The 19,360-nt window shown below is 40.1% G+C and overlaps 1 protein-coding gene and 1 long non-coding RNA gene across 7 annotated transcripts in view; one reads left to right on the top strand and one right to left on the bottom strand.

The window, feature by feature from the left end:
* LRPPRC (leucine rich pentatricopeptide repeat containing) overlaps positions 1 to 16,177 on the bottom strand; it is a 103,988-nt gene extending 87,811 nt beyond the window's left edge. Inside the window, exons 1-3 of the mRNA XM_014833550.3 lie at positions 15,968 to 16,177; positions 3,614 to 3,813; positions 2,143 to 2,265 (exon numbers count right to left, since the gene is read on the bottom strand). Of these exons, the coding sequence (XP_014689036.3) occupies positions 2,143 to 2,265; positions 3,614 to 3,813; positions 15,968 to 16,116 (472 nt within the window). The 5' untranslated portion in view covers positions 16,117 to 16,177. The remainder of the gene's footprint in view (positions 1 to 2,142; positions 2,266 to 3,613; positions 3,814 to 15,967) is intronic.
* A 123-nt stretch (positions 16,178 to 16,300) lies between these two features.
* LOC106826437 (uncharacterized) overlaps positions 16,301 to 19,360 on the top strand; it is a 37,842-nt gene continuing 34,782 nt past the window's right edge. For all 6 annotated transcript variants that reach the window (XR_001396892.3, XR_011504061.1, XR_011504059.1 and 3 more), the window contains exon 1: positions 16,301 to 17,175. This is a non-coding gene — a long non-coding RNA (uncharacterized lncRNA). The remainder of the gene's footprint in view (positions 17,176 to 19,360) is intronic.

The raw sequence follows: 19,360 nt of genomic DNA, 5'->3' as shown, positions 1-19,360 counted from the left end.
AAAAAAAATCAAGTTAAATTTGCCTGACCATTTTCTACCATTTGAATTAATACTACTTTAATACTCAACATGTGCAAAATGCTGAAAAGTTCACGGGAAAGATTCAAAGATGATTAAGATTCAATCATGAGCCTCCAAGAGAAGAATATCTATCAACACAGGTACACAATTCTAATACAAAGCAACTGATGGTAACACCAAGGGAATACGAGAGACAATAGTCTGGAGTGGAGATAAAACTCCAGAATGCAGGGATCTAAACCATGGCTTGAAAAACACGTGAAAGAGCGAGAAACAAAGGACATTCCAGACAAGATGAACAATATGAACAAAAATAGTTAAGGAGACTTAGATATTACCATAGTGTGGCCAAAGAAGTACAGCAGAGAAACTCTGTTTTTAAGGACTTAGCACATGGCAAAACTGAGATGACAGTCCACCACTTCCAGCATTCCCCCCTCCAGTCCAGATGTCTCAATTCCAGTCTCAAATCTGTCAAGAGCTCATTCTGTAACTTTGGACATGTTACCTAAGCTAAAACATTTCTTACAACTTTACAAGTCTGTGAATAAGAGTCACGCTGGCAACCTAGCAGGCTTCTGGCAATATTAATTCAGTATTTATCAAGTGTCATATGTACAAAGCCTTGTGCTCTGGCAAAGAGGAAAACAAAGAAGTTATGGATTCTACCCTCACTAAGGATAAACATGGAATATTTAAAGGAAAATATGTTTGTGAGCAATTGTAATATAATAGACTATAATACATGTCTATCTTTCATTGAGGTGTTGACTGCTGTGTAAAGGCTTTTATGGATTTTAGAACATAAACTTCTCAAAAGTATTTCTCCCAGTTCAAATGTCCTTTTTAATTACATGACTTAATGACATACATTTCCAGCTTTTATAAAGTCAATTCTTTATCTTCACTTTTCTGCTGCTTTTACACTTAGAAAACCCTTTTCTATTCTGAAATCCAATATTTATCTCTATTTTTTTAAATTTAGAAAAAATGAAAGTCATCAAAATTAATTCTACATAAATTAAAAACTGTACAATGAAGCTATCTTTATTCTACACTTTATATAGGTCTACATATTTCTTGAAAGATAGTCTTAGATACTTTATGTAATTGTGCTATACTTAACTGGATCCTTTTATCCATTTTATTTTCTAACTAGGAAAAGTTATGGATTCTTTAACATTTAATATGTCCAACTACTTAACTGTAAGCTGATTTACTGGGATTTTAAAGGTAAATAGTCACATCGCCTAAAAAATACTTTCTAAGTATTTGTTTCACATCTTATTTCACTGCCATTATACATGAAACTAGTTGCTAGCTTTAGATTTTAACATGTTAAAGAAGCATCCTTCTATTTTTTATTAGGATTTTTTTAAATCAGGAATAAACACTGGATTTTATCAAATAGTCTTATTTTTTGAACAGGTGCTACATTCATATGGTTCAAAACTGAAAAAGCATAAAATGGTATAAAGTAAAAATTGTATCCAGTTTTCATCACTCTTCCAGAAATATTTTAATATTGTATGCATATATACAGATTGTTTCTTCAAAACGGTAGCATACTATAAATATTGTTCTGCACTTTAACTTTTATTTATATTTTGGAGAATATCCTCCATTAGTGTACGATGAGCTCAAGCTCCTTCATTTTTTAACAGTTGCACAGTATTCCATTTTATGTACAATCCATAATTTATTCATCCAATCCCCTAGTGAGGAACATCAGAGTCAGTTCCAGTGTCTTTGGACAACAGTGTCTTCTGTTACAAACAAACCGCAATGAAGAATATCCTTTTGCATATGTGAGCATATCTGTATCTAAATTCTAACAAAGCAACAGCTTGGTCAATGGTGTATGCATTTACAACTTTGACAGACCAAATGCCTTCCTATTTTGTTCTTTTTCTTTTTAATTTACCATAAAAGTAATACTTGTCATGAAAATTATTCTTAATGCCCCTAGATGTCACTATAATTCACCAAATCATATTACAAAAAAATTACAAATCAAGTAGTCCTTCCATAAATTTGAATTATAGCATTTATGTAAAGAAACTCTTTTTTACTAAAAGTGTCTACACCTTTTATACACAACATATATTCAAAGAATCATACCCAATTTCTGAAGTTTGTCCCATATCCTATGGGCAAATTCTGTTCTCTCTGAGAGCTTTAGTTCAGGCAACAAAGAACCACAGCTGCGCAGTAGAAGCAAGGCTTGATTACCACCCGGGCTACCTATGAAAAAAGGTGAATGGATAACGTTTAAAATAGTACCAATATCATACAGATAAATATAAAAACTTAAACTGAAATCTGTAAATATTCAAAAATCTCCCATTTCACTAAAGATAATACAGTACTGAGAGTCCCTGTAAACTAGAAAAATCCTATCCTAATCTACAAGTATCATTTACGATATCACTAAAAGTTACAAATTTTTACTCTTCTTTCTTAAGAAGCTAGGGTTATGAATCCATGTAATCTGCAAGTCTCTATAGAATACAAAAATACAAAGAACCTAATTTATAAGCAGTTTACTGCAATTCAAAGACTACCCTTCTCAGTATCTTAAGAAAAACAGTACAAATCAGTATAACTAAAACCCATGAATATGAAATTTAGGTTTATAATCAGTTACCAAAAAAACATCAACTTCCTTCTCCCTTTATCCATGACCTTTATCTACACGTCCCTGAAAGCTGACTTTAAAATAAAACAAAAATAAAAATAAACCACTTATTGCATGATTCCACGTATATGAAGTATCCTGAATAAGCAAATCTACAAGGGCAGAAAGTACACTAGTGGTTGCCTAAGGCTGAAAGGGATGGGGGTTCTGGAGCTGAGGCTAGCATGTGGAGGTTACTTTTTGGGGTGATGAAAGCGTTCTAAAATTGATTGTAGTGACAGCTGTACAACTCTGAATAAATCAAACAGAGAAAATGATAAAACAGTCTTTAAATGCACTTAATTTTAACTGATACCTCTTTGGTGTTCCTCATCATTAGATTCTAAAGCTTCTTAGCATGACTGAAATCCAGGCATGGGCTTTAAGTAGCTGATGAATGCTCTGAAACTATCTGCAAAATTACATGTGTGTTTGCAAGTGGGCTTTGAGGGGTGGGGGCAGTATAGGACTTACAAGCTTCTAGCAGATTATCAAAGTTGCACAAGTGACTCAAATAGATTTTAATAGCTAAGTGAAAATGAAAGGGAAATAATGATTATCAGTCTTTCTAGAAATTTGTCATATGTGATCATCTTAGGGAAAGCTGACACTACACAATGAAAGATAAGAAAAACTAATATCTTCCAATTTACCACTGAAAGTGACTGTTTTACAAACTGTGGAAAGCAAAGACAATTTTTGTTTGCTGATTTTGAAATAAATATCTGAAACAATGTTTTAGTTACACAGAACTTTGCCCTGATGAATTGGAAAGAAAGACCACAATCATAACATAAAATCAGGAAGGATGGAAAGAACAAAATTAAAAGTAGTAAATAACACACTCTACAATGAGTTTGCCCCCAAACAAGTACTTATGAAGCTCAACTTTCTGAAGAGAACACTTTGAAATACCTGAGTGGCAGGTGTTATCAAAGACTTTCTGTAGAAGAGTCTTTGGGATGCGGCCAGTTCTTCTGACAGAATTATCTAGTCTCATTAAAGCCCAATCAAATTGACTGGCATTCCTTCTATGCGAAGAAGTGGGCTCCTCTTGAAGATAATTCTTTTTTTCAGCAGCAATGGCATACAGCCTGGCTTGGCTCAGTAGCCCTCTATAAAATGAAACACAATTAGTAATAAACTAAGTCAACTACTATCCATATAGGTCACCTTTTTGAGCAAAATTTATACAAAGTTTTTTTATTAGTTACTAAATACACAAATTGATAGTGCAATAGCAAAAATGCTCAGAAGTATAAACTGGCAGGAAAGAAAGTTTTGACTTTTGCTTTAAGTAAAACCACATGCACACATGCAAATTGTATGCAAAGTAAATCTCTTGAATAATTGTTGGACAGTACCTTGATAACCTTTCACATGGAATGATTTCAAGTTAAGACAGTAAGACGGTGTGTTTTTAAGTGTTTTTTGATCTCCCTTAACCAAAACCAGGTTCATGAAGGAAAATGAAGCAGTTTATGCTACAAAGCTCTTCTCACCTCTATAAATGAGACAAGAGACTAAAATATATCTAAAATTTTGATAACTACTTTCCAGTGTTTTCTAGGTAAGCTCATTATGAATTTAAAAGAAGATCAATGTCCAAGTTAAAATCATGCAGTTTTTTAAAGGATCACTCAGGACAAAAGAATTTCCCATCTGTCCAAAAGAAACAGATGTTAAAAAAAAATATGATGTTAAAACAGATGTTAAAAAGAGATAATGTTTCAGTTCTCAATTCATATCTGCTTTTCATCTGTCAAAATGCTAGTTACATACTTTTCTAATTACTTTAACAACTGCAACCATCAAAAATAAAACTAAATTTCTGGTGTTACATATCTAATTTTCAGGAAGTCAAAAGAAAAAATGTTCACTAATTAGGTAAGGTCAGACTAGTACATGTATATTTATAAAGAGCAAACAACCTTTAAACCATTCAATATTTTAATAATAGAGTCTAACATGCAAGCCAAATGCTCTAAAGCATGAAGTCAGAGGTTTTCCATGTTGTAGACATACAGATTGTACCTGATTTACAAATATCAGACTTAAAAATAACCCTTATGTGTGAAGGAAACCCTGTCATAAATCTCTGAATTGAATCTAAACTTTCTTTGCATTCAAATATCCCTTACACAAAATTCCTAATTTGCAGAGATTTACATATTTACTCCAAAATATCTTAAACTTTCCAATAGCAGCCAGTAAGTATAACTAAGTAATATACACTAAGCATATATTAACTAAGTATAATGTAAAAATACTCTACTTATTAATCCAGGAATGCCTTTAGGATGACAATCACATTTTCTGGCACACGCACATTTTTACCTCAGTCAATTACCAAATCAAATATTTACATAGTAGTGAGTTTAAAAATGAAACTGTTGGTTTCCTGTCCTATGTTATTAACCTGGAAAACCAGTCACGAATTGAATGATTAAGTATGTGATGTTACATTAAAGAAAGCTACACCATTAAGTTTCACCATAAGGTTATATAACACACAGAGGCAGAAACTGATACTAGACTAGATATTCTACCACCGTAATCTGGGACAAATTACAACCACTCCGGCCATCAATGATGCCACCTACGCAAGTAAATAGATTGAAAAACAAAAGAAAACATCAGGATACCAACGAAATAAGACAATGTCTTATCTTTAGGAACCTAATGACAGCATGTTGTAGATGGCTAATTGATTAAAGTTTGTTAAATAAGCTGAATTAATCAAATGCTAGATTACTACCTAAAACCACAGACGATACACTCCTACATACAATTATCCCTTATTTTCAAAGGTTTTCTCTGGCTATTTATCTGGCTACTGGATCAGCTGTTACTAAATTATGCCCTTGTTAGTCAGGCAAACACAAAATAATATTATTTTAAATCATCCAAAACAATGTGTCAAGTCCAGGTTAGTATACAATAATATTGTTCAACAACAAAGGTCACTTAACAGAGAGATTTCAAAATCATAGTGAAGTACATCTGCCAAAGTTTTTTACAAAACCCAAATCTGATAAACTGTGAAAGACCATAAAAATAAAGCCTTTGCGGCTTAATATCCATAATATATAAAGAACTCTCGCAACTCAACAACAAAACATCAAGCAACCCAATCAAAAAATGGGCTGGAGACATGAACAGACATTTCTCCAATAGGCACATGAAAAGATGCTCATCATTGCTGATCATCAGGGAAATGCAAATCAAAACTACACTAAGATATCACCTTACACCCGTTAGAATGACAAAAATATCTAAGACTAATAGTAACAAATGTTGGAGAGGTTGCGGAGAAAAAGGAACCCTCATACACTGCTGGTGGGAATGCAAACTGGTGCAGCCACTATGGAAAACAGTATGGAGATTCCTCAAAAAATTAAAAATAGAACTACCATACGATCCAGCCATCCCACTACTGGGTATTTATCCAAAGAGCCTGAAGTCAGCAATCCCAAAAGTCCTATGCACCCCAATGTTTATTGCAGCACTGTTTACAATAGCCAAGACGTGGAAGCAACCTAAGTGTCCAGCAACAGACGAATGGATAAAGAAGATGTGGTACATATATACAATGGAATACTACTCAGCTGCAAAACAGAACAAAATCATTCCATTTGCAATAACATGGATGGACCTTGAGAGAATTATGTTAAGTGAAATAAGCCAGCAAGAGAAGGACAATCTGTGTATGACTCCACTCATATGAGGAATTTAAAATTATGGACTAAGAACAGTTTAGTGGATACCAGGGAAAAGGTGGGGTGGGGGGTGGGCACAAAGGGTGAAATGGTGCACCTACAACATGACTGACAAACATTAATGTACAACTGAAATTTCACAAGATTGTAACCTATCAATAACTCAATAAAAAAAATAAAAATAAAAATAAAGCCTTTGCTAAAATGCAGTTTTAAAACGTAAGATCAGGGGCCGGGCCAGTGGCACAGTGGTTAAGTTTGCACATTCTGCTTCAGGGGCCTGGGGTTCGCCAGTTCGGATCCCGGGTGCAGAGCTACACAATGCTTGTCAAGCCATGCTGTGGCAGGCATCCCATATATAAAGCAGAGGAAGATGGGCACGGATGTTAGCTCAGGGCCAGTTTTCCTCAGCAAAAAGAGGAGGACTGGTGTCAGATGTTAGCTCAGGGCTAATCTTCCTCAAAAAAGAAAAAGTAAGATCAAACAAACAAACATATTTCAGGCACAAGACAGAGATGTTAATAAAGCAGCACAACATTCTAAACATTCTACAGCTAATTTTTCCTACAAATAAATCTTCAAGGTAGCCAAGTCTCCTTCACATAAGTGTGCTTGGCCTTAATTACAGTTAGGTTGAAATATGAATTCACTATACAATAAATGAGGGTGAGGAAGTGTTACATATTTAATTAAAGGATTCTTCACTCTTCAAAAGGATTCACCAAGTGCTTCCCTAAGTGACGGTTCTTTCTACATTTATTATTTGGCCCAGAATTTTTCTTAAATTCACTTGAACACACACTGAAGGAACAAGAATTTCATAGCCTGGAATAATAGATAAGTTGTGACAGAAAGGAAAGAAAAGAACAAGTCCAGGGCTTAAGGTGGGTCCATACAAGGCTAGCTCCTACCCATCTTGCACCAGCTGGAATGTACTGCCTCCAAATTCTGATGACCAACTCTGATGTAACCACATAAGGGAAAATTTTATTATCTCATCAAAGCGTCATAAATGGCTCCTTTACATTTTTGAGTTCAACGTCTCAGGCTCCCTCCTGAGACTCCATACTCACCACTAATATTCAGGTTACCCATGAATTTTCTCTGGCATTTATTTGTTTTTCTGCTGTTTTTTTTAAACTGGTGATGACGGTTTTTAACTCTTTAGTACAAAAAATAACGATTTTAAAGTTGGGTGTTCATATTTCAAAATGGTACAAGGACCTGACTATCGTAAGCAGGCTTCCATGGGACTCTCCTTTTAAGCTTGCACTTTTTAATTAACATTTTACTGTTTGAAGGCATTTTTAGGTTTACAGAAAAATTATCCAGAAAGTACAGAGTTTCCATACACCCTCTTCCCCCCCACTCAGTTATTATAAGCCAATTTAGCATCACTTTGGAGCCATCAGAGTTTAAAGGAGGATACAGATACACAGTAAATAGGTGTAATCAGTCGTTAATGTTTATTATGCATTTAGTAATACATGCTAGGTAACGGAAAACAATCCTGATTTCACAGATAAGAAAACTAAAGTAAACTGCCCAAAGTCATAAGAAAAGCTAGATAATGACAGGCTGACAGGGCCAGGATTTTTACTCAGCTAGTCTCATTCTGAAATGAGTTCAACATGGCGGAAGGGCATCAAGGAAACCAATCTGGCTGAAACAGGGGATTCACGCTGGCAAGTGGTAAGAATTAAACCTAGGCAGAGAAGGTGAGACTAGAGAATGGAATGCGTCCAAAGGCTGCTAAGTAAGGGATTTGGATTTTATGACAGGCTTATAAAATATAAGACTGATTTCCAGAAAGCTGCTTTCTCAGCCTATTTTGTTGTACCATTCTGCAGGCAACGGGGATCTCAAACTTTTATATTCTCACCAATCCCTTATTTTAACTATTCCACTTGAGTTTTCTTTAGCCTGCTGATATGATTGATTACAATAATTGATTTTCAAATGCTGAGCCAGCCTTGCACACCTGGAATAAACCCAACTTGGTCACTGTACATAATTTTTTATACATTTTATACATATACCAATTCCACTTAAGTTTTAACATGTTAAAAATTCAAAACGATAATGACTCCTCCTAAAAATGGTTGGTACTCCTTTCAAATTTCTCCCTTGCTACCAACTACACCACTACATTGTTCCTTCAAGCACGAAATCTTAGGGTAATTATTTTATTGCTCAATCCCTCTCACCCTTCAAACCCCATTTATCGAGTCTTCAAATATGTCTTTATTTCTCAGTTCCTTGCTCAATCCAGAACACACGGATTTTTCCAACAAAACCCTAATTAGCTTTTCAGACTTCAGCTTTTTTTTTTTTTGAGGAAGATTAGCCCTGAGCTAACATCTGCTGCCAATCCTCCTCTTTTTGCTGAGGAAGGCTGGCCCTGAGCTAACATCCGTGCCCATCTTCCTCTACTTTATATGGGGTACGCCTGCCACAGCATGGCTTGATGAGTAGTGCGTAGGTGTGCACCCGGGATCTGAACGGGCGAACCCCAGGCCAACGAAGCGGAACATGTGAACTTGACCGCTGCGCCACTGGGCTGGCCCCTAAGCTTCAGCTTTTCTTCAAACAACTGCCAGATCATTCATCCCCAAAAGCATCTTCATGTCGTTCTCTCTTTAAGATCCTATACAGTCATGTGTCGCTTTAACAATGGGGATACATTCTGAGAAGCACTGTCAGGTGATTCCACCACTGTGCAAATGTCATAGAGTGTGCTTACAGAATTGTATCAGAACCCTACCGAAGGCTTATAGGGAGGGGTTGCGGCATGATCTATTTCTGTTTTGAAAAGATCAGTGTAGCTGCTGAGTGGAGAATAAATTAGAGGGCAGCAAGAACTAAAACAGAGATAGCATTTAGGAAGCTGTTGCAATAGTCCAGGTGAGAGACTAACGGAAGCTTAGACCAGAGTGGGTAGTGGAGGGGAAAGACATACATACCACCAAGGCCCCCAGCTCATTTAACTGCAAATTCTAGCCACCAAGTCCCACCAATACAATTTGTTAATTCTCACTTGCATGTAATAAGAAAATTTCACGTAAAAGTGCCCGAGAGAGGGGCTTACTTCATCCCCTGTATATTTTCAACCCTATTGTGCACCATTTTCAAAAACACTCGATAACACAATCTTAGAAAGAAAAACAGGAATGCAGTTGTTTCCCAAAATATCACACTTCTGCTAGGCAAAATGATTTTAGGTAGCATTTACACAGATTTTCCCTTTCAGTAGATATTTTAATAAATATTTAAAAATAACTATCACATCAAGTTTTTTATTTTATTAGCATTCTTAAGATAAAATTAAGTTATAAAAAATGTTAGTTTAAACCTAAAACCAAAGTAAAGAAAAATATTAACTATAAATAATAGTTTAGGGGCCGGCCCAGTGGTACAGTGGTTAAGTTCGCACGTTCCACTTCTTGGTGGCCCAGGGTTTGCTGGTTCGGATCCTGGGTGCGGACATGGCACCGCTTGGCAAAAGCCATGCTGTGGTAGGTGTCCCACGTATAAAGTAGAGGAAGGTGGGCATGGATGTTAGCTCAGGGCCAGTCTTCCTCAGCAAAAAGAGGAGGACTGGCAGTAGTTAGCTCAGGGCTAATCTTCCTTAAAATAAATAAAAATTAAAAAAATTAAAAATTAAAAAAAAAAACAGAATTTTAGACTAAAAAAGCTACTTACAACCCTTCTACACAGATAATAGTCTCCTGGCTTGAAACACCAATGTCCTTCCTTTCCACCTATCCAGATGCCCTCTCCATTCAAAGGTATGTCTCCTTTGTCTCAGCAACGACAGGAAGTGAGGGAGAGTCAGTTAACCTGGTTGCATCGAGCAAGGTACTCTTCAGAATCTATGAAGTGAGAGTGGAATGAACTAGATTATTCCAAAGATTCCTTCCACAGTTTACATTCTGAGATCTTATCATGTGCTTACTAACTTGTGACAGTTTTTAATTCCTAAATTTATAATGAATCAGGTATTGCCTTTTTAAACAATGTTTTTATGTCCGTAAGTAATCCCTTCAGCACCTAAAACACAACATCCTCCAAACATTCAACTGGGAATCACAGTATCTGCAGCCGAATCCCAACTGGAGATCCTGGATAAACTACTTCACCCTTAAGCCTCAGTTTCCTAAGGTGTAATATCCACCCAGAGAAGATGAAATGTACATGTGACGTATTCATACAAACAGTTTGAAAACAGTGAAGATCTAAACTAAAAGTACTATTGTTTATCCTAATCTCCAAATCTGTTCTTCCTAATTCTGCTAACACTCTCACCAATCTCCTGTCTTCTCTCAAGAAGAAAAGGAAGTATCTTTCTTCAGTTTTGCACCACCTAGTTGAAGCCCTATTAGCCCTAATCTGTATTATCAGTGTCGTTCCTAACTTGTCTGTCCATCGCCTGCCTCCATCTCTCCTATAGTTTATGTCAACTTTGTCAAGACCTGTACCTCTCAAAAGCCTCCAAAGCCTTCCAACCATCAAACGACCAAATTTCTAACCAACTCTGGCAGCTTCAAGGAATCAACTGGCATTTGCAGCATCATCTTCCACCACGTCCCACCCCACACAGCCACACACAGATAAAAGTACAGCCTCCAAGTCTCTTCATGCTCTTCTCTTCCCCTGAACACTCTAACCATTCTCATGAGTCCTCTTAAACTCAAGAGATCTCCTAAGACAAACATGATTGCTCTTCTCTCTCAAACAGCACAGTATTATATTCCTCTTATGGACAGCACATACACACTCGTTGCACATGTGCCCGTCACAGCCCTCTGTGATTGATAAACTTATACACACAGGAGGCAGGGGCTGAACAACAATCCCAAAGGATGCCGACAGACTTGATATTTAAGAAGATTTTTTTTTTAATGAGAGGCAAACAAAGGAAAGCCTTCTTTTCTTCCAGCTTTAGAAGGAGAAGTCACATCATTCTGCCATAGGGCGATATGTGATCTTCACCTTTAAGCCAATCATCAATCTAGATCCACTTCCAAAATGATTTGGCTCAAAGCTTCTCATTTATCTGAAGCACGCAAGCATTATTCTAAAAACTCTCACAAGAAGTATATACGCAGGGGCCAGCCTGGTGGCACAGTGGTTAAGTTTGCACGTTCCACTTCTTGGTGGCCCAGGGTTCGCCGATTCGGATCCCAGGTGCGGACATGGCACCACTTGGCAAGCCATGCGGTGGTAGGTATCCCACGTATAAAGTAGAGGAAGATGGGCATGGATGTTAGCTCAGGGCCAGTCTTCCTCAGCAAAGAGAGGGGGATTGGCAGCAGTTAGCTCAGGGCTAATCTTCCTCAAAAAAAAAAAGAAGTGTGTAAGCAATTTCTGATTCAGAAGTGTGAGAAAAGAGTGTGAGAGAAAGCAAAAGTGTTTGTCCCTCAACCTTCCCACAGAGGATAGGCTAAGAGCTGGTTTTTAAGAAAACACTTGTTTAAAAAAAGAAAAAGAAGTCCTGAAATGGGAAAATGAAAAGCAAGACTAAAGAATATAAAAGAAAAATATATATACTTTTTCGTGGTTCAATTTTGAAAACATTAATAAATTCTAATAATTTCACTCTATAATACTCATCTGTCCTTCTCAGACAGGACATTCCCGGAAATCAAGATCAGGGTGAATTTGTGGAGATTCATTGTACTACATAAATGGGTTAAGTACCCCTTCAAACTTCTTAGCATTTCACAATATTCCTTCCTCAATGTCTAAGATTTTCTCAACAAACATTTGACAGCTATTATGTGCCACAAAGTTAGACAGCAAGGGAGGCAAAAAGAATAAGACAAAGTCCCAGCCTTCAAGGAGCTTACAGCCAGGTCTGGAGGGCTGGTGGGTACACATGTAATCCTGTTAACGAATGCTCTGGCGATTCAGGATCTGAGAGAGGGCACAAGAAAAGAGCAGTCAAATGGGAGAAGCAGTCCAGAAAGAATTAAGAGAGAAGGGGAACACTTCGGTAGGCGGAAGGGGAGACACATCTCAAGAGTGAACATCACATTCAAAGGCAAGGAGATGTGCGACATGGCCCATCAGAGCCTTGCTGGTCCAAAGACCAGCAGGAGCTTTATCATCTAGAGGTTTGTTAGAAATGCAGAATCTCAGTCCCCTGCCTAGATCCACAAAACCAGAATCTACATCTTAACAAGATCCCCAGGGAATTCTCATGCTCATTATCGTTTCAGAAGACTGGATAGAGGACTTCAAAGTAGTGACTTGGTATGGCTAGAACATAGGATGCCATGGGAAGGAACTCATATGGAGGCTCCATAACCATCACCAAATCACGATGCACCTTATCCTGGAACTAATGGGAGCCATCACGGTGTCTAACTGTAAGTAGGAAAATGACAGGATCAAATATGAGGGAGACTAGGGAATGCTTTGGGGGTTGGAGGAAGATGGAATTCATTCCAAATGAAGTAGATTTAACAGGATTACTCACTTCTGCAGTCAATACACAGGGGTAGGCCGGGGCAGGGAGATGTCAATGAAATATAAATGCAAATGCTCTCTAGGAGCAGGAAAAAATGGCAACATTCACTAAAACAGGGAACATGCGAGGAACAGATCTGGGAGGAAAGACAAGTCCAACGTGAGATGTGATGGGTTTGAAGTACCTGTAGTTCAACCAGGAGAGGTGTCTAGTAGACAATCTATATCCAGAGGAGAAATAATGCCATCATCAGATAGGTAGATAGAAGATGATGCCCTGAAATTGGAAGAGGTCACCCAGAGGGAATGAAAAAAAGTGAGAACACAAAAGGACTAAGGACAAAACCCCTAAGGACATCAGTATTTAACAGATGAACACAGGAAAAAGGAAGCAACAAAGCAAGTGAGAAAAATCCTAAAGAGAAGAAAATCAAGAGAGAGTGCTGGGCCAGCCCTGTGGCCGAGTGGTTAAGTTACCACGCTTCACTTCGGCGGCCCAGCATTTCACTCATTTGGATCCTGTGCGCAGACATGGCACCGCGTGTCAGAACATGTTGAGGCAGCATCCCACATGCCACAACTAGAAGCACCTACAGGTAGAATATACAACTATGTACTGGGGGGCTTTGGGGAGAAAGAAGAAAAAAAAACAAAGCTGACAACAGATGTTAGCTCAGGTACCAATCTTAAAAAGAAAAAAAAGAGGCTGTCATCAATGCCAAGAAAGGGATCTCACGAAGGGGGAAATAGGGGACAGTAATATGCCAGAGGTCAAGGCCTTAAAAGTGGATTTGGTAATCAAGAGGTCCCTTGGAAAAATTAAGTGAAATAAACTTACATCTCACACATACATAAATGATTAGAAGGATATATATATCTCAATGGCTCCCTCTGGATGACAGAATTAAGGGTGATTTTTAGTTTATTGCTTTCTCCCTGTATTTTGCAATTGTTCCTCAAGGCATATGAGTTTCATAATTTAAAAGTACACAATAAAAAATTAATAAATAAAACAATCCTGGCTTTTGCCAGTGCCGGGATCGCAGCAGGTGGAAGAGTGAATGCGATGTGAGGAAATGAAGGAGACAGGAGTACAGGCAGGGAAGAGAGGCTGGGAAGCATCCAGAGTAAGTCAAGAGTCCTGGGAGAGGTTTTATTTTTCAAGTGGGAAAGATGTGGGCATGCTTACAAGCTGTGGGACAGGAGACTGTACAGAAAGAGTGTTCAGGAGGAAAAGGGAAGAAATATTTCTTTACTGCTTGCTGTGAGCTGAGCACACAGTGGTGAAGAAGACAAAGTTCTACTCTCATGCAACTCACTTTCTACTAAGGAAACAGAGAACAGATGAATAATATGAGACAAGTGAGACATGCCAGTGATAAAACTAACATAAGGTAATTTTTTAGATTGAGTGTTGATGTAAGGCTTCTCTGAAGAACAGCAACCATAAAAAATCAGCTTTACAAAGAAGGCGGAAAAGTCTTATTACCTCTACAGATAATGAAACTGAGGATCAAAGAGGTTAGGTAAGACTACACGGCAAGCAAACGGAACTCGAGCCTGATGAATATCCAGACCAACACCCTTTCTATTAGACTGTGTTCCCTCTATCGTTTTTCTCAAAGGCAGTAGCAAAGAGGAAGGATAACATCGACCCTCCTCCGGCCTCACAGGGATGATAAGGACTAGAAAAATAAGAGTAATTGGCACAACTTTCTCAAAACAAACTCTTTGAAAACCAAGAGATGTAGTTTTGCAAAAGCAGAGGCATGACTTCTGAAGGTTAACTGTTCAGGCCTACTGAGAAAATCTAGGCAGGCTCCAAGTCACAAGGAGGCTACATTTCAAAGATTTATAACGAAGTCATTAAGTCATAAAATAGCTCTTCCATATAATTTTATGTGGAAAGTAGGTTTCTGGGCTGGTCCACAAAGATCATACAGAGTTATTACTATTATAGTAACTAATAAAGCACTTACTAGGTACCTGGACCTACCTTAAGTGCTGTATATAATCCCACGCAATACTACCAACACTATTACTACTCCCATCATGTAACCGAGGAAACTGCGGCCCACAGATATTCAGTAACTTGTCCAATGGTTTAACGCAAATAAACAGAAGAGCCTGTAGCCCAGCCCCTGCCTATTCTAGATCTTTAGCTCTTAATCTTTATGCTGTCTCCCAAAGTACCTTTATTTATAAACACTTGTCTTTCAAAATCAGCTTTTCTCCAACTTTAAAACCTCAGCACCCATCTCCCCTTCTCAGGGGGTCAGAATACTACTCACATTAACACTTTCATCAAGCTTCCTTATCCCCTCCCTACCCCACAAAGTCTATATCAAACCCATCTCCTAATAAACCTCAATCCATGAGGGCATTTATTCACACATTTGACACCCAGTGAGAATTTAACTTGTCTTTGCATCCCCAGATCCCCACGGAGTGGCTAGTATGTGCTCATTCATTCATTCACTGACACTTACAGAGCCTACTGTGACAATTCCCAACCCATACCACACCATCGTAAATACTGGCAGGAAAACTATTCAAGAAAATGTAGCCAAAAGCCCAAACGACCATAACTAAACGTCCATCTCTAAGCTATCTCTAGCTCACCTCAAATTCCCAACCTATCCCCTACTCCAAAAACAAAGCTCTCGATATCTAAATCCTAGGTGGCTCCTGATCACCAAAAATGCTTGCACGTGGGGCAGCACCCAAGCCGGTCAAGCCCAAGGAGAAGGGGAACACCTGACCCCTGCAGTAGTCTTCAAAGCCCCCCTCAGCTTCATAGGCCACTGGTATTGCGAAAGCAGGAAGACCCAGTTCGGGGCGGCGAGGGCAGGATCCTAGCCGGAAGCAAGCCATGCGCGCGGCCATGACCTTCTGAGGGCGACCCCGTCACCCGAAAATCCCCAGGCGGGGAGCATGGTCCGAGGCCCCGGGAAGCTTGGCCCCGGAGCGGCGAAGAGAGCGTGGAGAGGGCACAGGCGGGACCCGGTCCCCACCAGCGTCCGACCCCGGGGGGCGCCCGCGCTGCAGGCGGGCTGGAGGAAGTGCATGGGCAACTCACCCGGCGGCGGGCCCGGGGAGAGCGGCGGGCAGACAGAGGGCAACACGGGGCCGACCCGGGCCGCCCGCGAGGAGGCGCAGGGGGAGCGGGAGGCCCGGGGCCGCCCCGGCACGGAGGAGCCAGCGGGCAGGTCTCAGCAGGGCTGCCATGGCTCGACCGTCCCCACAGCAGGATGCACGTTCGGCTAGGACAGGGGGAGCACGTGACCGCGGGGTCGCCCGGCGCGGGAGAGACCAATGGCCGGGCGCGCCAGATGTAGGGGGAGACAAATGTTGCTTTAGCTTGGAAGATGGAAAAACCTATTTCTCCGACGAGACGTGAGCCCATGCCATGTTTAAATGATAAAGTAGCTTGATATAGTGTTTAAGGACGCTCCTCTTTCCGGCTTTTATCTTTCATCTCAGCAAGTTCAGTCGTTCCACCCCTGCGTTTTCCAGTTGGTAGAGTCGGAAGAGGTCGACTCCTCCCAGGTTAGCGCAGGGGCTTGCCGGGAGGCCAACTTGCAAGAAGCCCTGGGAACTCTCCAGAAGAGTCAACTGTGAAGATCCCAGAGTGTACGGGGTGATTCTTCGCCGAGTGCAGGTGCTGCAGCTGACGTTCGGCGCTTCCTGCTCAGCGCCGAAGTTGCCGCGCTACCTGATAGGAACATGCGGTACCTCTCAGAAATGTGAGACAGAAGAAACGTTGAAGACCTTTGCACTGTGCTCCGGGCCTCCGAGGTTATATACGATGTGATTATTGGCCTGGGGGCCGTGAAAAGGAATACGTAGATCCAAGCCTAAGTCCATAAGCAGTGCTTCGCTTTACGAAATAGATGCATTCTAGCAAAGGTCGTATAGTTTTAGAGCCGGAACTGAACTCATCTTTTCCGACTCCCACCCCGCCCTTTCCTTCAGTAAATGCACCGGCATTGGCACCGGAGTAAGATAACGATAGGACTAAGAGTCTGGAGCCAAATCTGCTCGCGTAACAGGAGGCCCTTGCCTTCACTGGGTTTAGGGCCTGGAAAGGTTCCCTGTGCGCACGTGGGAAGCCAGGAACAAACTTCCACTCCACCTTCACCTAACTGTATTCCAGAAGTTTCCTCTGGAAGCCCTCCGCGGTAATTTCCCGTTTGGCTATTTCTCCCGGCGGACATCAAACTCCTTGAGAGCAAGGACTGTGACCTTTTCTTGTAGCGGAAGCACCCATCTACTGCCAGGCGCACAGTAGGTTGCATTAAATATTTGCTGAATAAATGTGTATTTTGAGATTATCTAGCTCACCTCTCCTTTGAGAGATTAGGGAAATTAGATCCAAAAAAGGTTAAATGATTTACTCTGGATTATACTACTACGTATTAGGAATATAGTTTATTCACTCATTCAACACCTTTATTAAAAACATATTCAGTGCCAGGCACTATTTGAGATGGGGATACAGCAGAGAACAAAACAGGCCAAGACTGGACTCATTAAGTGCTCCAAAGTTTAGTTTGGGAAGACAGATAAGGACTATGATATAAAAGAAATCAAGGTAAAGGGATTGAGGGTGGCATGTTTAGCCCCTTCAAAGAGCAATAAGGAGGACCCTGTAGGTGAGAGAAAAGAGCAGGGTGGGCAAGGGAGGAACAGTGGACCTGGAGGCCTGAGGTAGTGGGGGGAGCGGGGGGTCAGATCATGCAGGGTGTTATAGGTGGCTGTAAGGACTTTGATTTTTACCCAGAATGAGATGGGGAACCATTGGAAAGTTTGGTGTGTTGCTGTGATATGAGTCCTTTTGCATTTTTAAAAGATCTCTCTGGCTGCTATTTGGAGAGGTTATTTTAAGGGAATAGGGGTAAATAAAAGCAGGGAGACCAGTGAGGAGGCTCTTGCAATAATCCAGGTTAGCGGTGGTAGTGCCTTGGACTAGGGGAGTGGCAGGTGAGATCATGAGAAAGGGCCAGGTTCTCACTCTCTTTAAGTCGAATGAAGAGGATTTACTCATGGATTGACTGTGGGGTGTAAGTCAAGTATGACTCTAAAATTTGGGGCCTGAGCTATTAGAAAGATGAAAATGTCACTGATTAAAATGGAGGAAACTGAGGGAAAAGCAGGTTTAAAAGGTAAAATCAAAAGTCATCTTCCGGAATATTAAGCTTGCGGTGCATGTTAGACATCCAGATGTCGTGTTTGAGTAGGAGGTTGGCTGTCTGACATACAAGTCTGGAGTTCAGAGCTAGAGATACATTTGGAAGTCTACAGTCTATACCCAGTATTTGAAGCCATGGAAAAGGATGAGAGCATCTGGGAAGAAAATACAGATAGACAAGAGATGAGGTCCAAGGACTGAGGCTTGTGACATTTCAATATTTAGAGGATAATGGAGATGAAAATCCAGCACAGGAAACTGAGAAAGAATAGCAAGAGAGGTAGGATGAGAACCAACAGAGAGTGGTGACGTCTCAAAAAACAGAGAGGGAAGTCTTTCAAGGAGGGAATTATCAACCCCATGAAATGCTGCTGTTCTAGTCGAATGAGCGCTCAAGGTTGACCATAGGATTTGGCGACTCAGAGGTCCCCGGTGGTGCTGAGAAGAGCCCTTTTGGTGACATGTTGAGTCAAAAGATGGATTGAAGTAAGGTTAAGAGTACATGAAGGAGGGGAAAGTGGAGACAGACAGTGTAGACAAACCTTTTGTAGAATAAATGTACTGTGAAGGAGGGAGCAGAGATGGGGGTGGTATCCAGAAGGGAGTGTGAAGGAAAGGGAGGTTAATTATTTTTAAGATGGAAGAAATAATAGCATGTTTGATGCTGATGGGAGTTATCCGTATAATGTAACTATTTAAATAAAATTTTAAAAATTCAATTCCTCAGTAATTGACCACGTTTCACATACTCAATAGCTACAAGTATTGTAGCTAGTAGCTACCATATTGGACAGCATAGACAGAGAACATTTCCATCATCATAGAAAATTCTATTGGATGGTGCTGCAGTAGGGAGTGAAAAGTTGATAATGCGTGAAAGAGAGAAAGAGTACACTGAGTAGGCAAGAGGCGATGGGATCCAGTACCAAAGTGAAGGGATTGACTTTAGATAAGAATCCAGAGAGTCCAGCGATTGTCACAGAAGGAAAGGTGTGTAGTCACAGATGCAACAAGTCTGGGAGAGAGAGTGGTGAGAATGAGTGAGTGCTCTCTTCTGATTGCTTCTAGCCCTGAAACCCTTAATTCCCTACCAACATTCTCTCTGTTTCTGTACGAGGCGCCCCCTTGAAGTATGAAGCAACTGCTGATGAAATTTGTCTAAGCATTCATTTATTCACTCATGAATGTATTCACTATTTATTGAACACCCAAGATCTGCCAGGCAGGAGGCAGCCCAGTGGCACAGTGGTTAAGTTCGCACATTCCGCTTCAGCGGCTTGG

Source organism: Equus asinus, chromosome 6 (genome assembly GCF_041296235.1).
Source record: "Equus asinus isolate D_3611 breed Donkey chromosome 6, EquAss-T2T_v2, whole genome shotgun sequence".
Lineage (NCBI taxonomy): Eukaryota > Metazoa > Chordata > Mammalia > Perissodactyla > Equidae > Equus > Equus asinus.
Note: the sequence above shows the minus strand (reverse complement) of the source record. Positions and strands in the feature narration are given on the sequence as shown.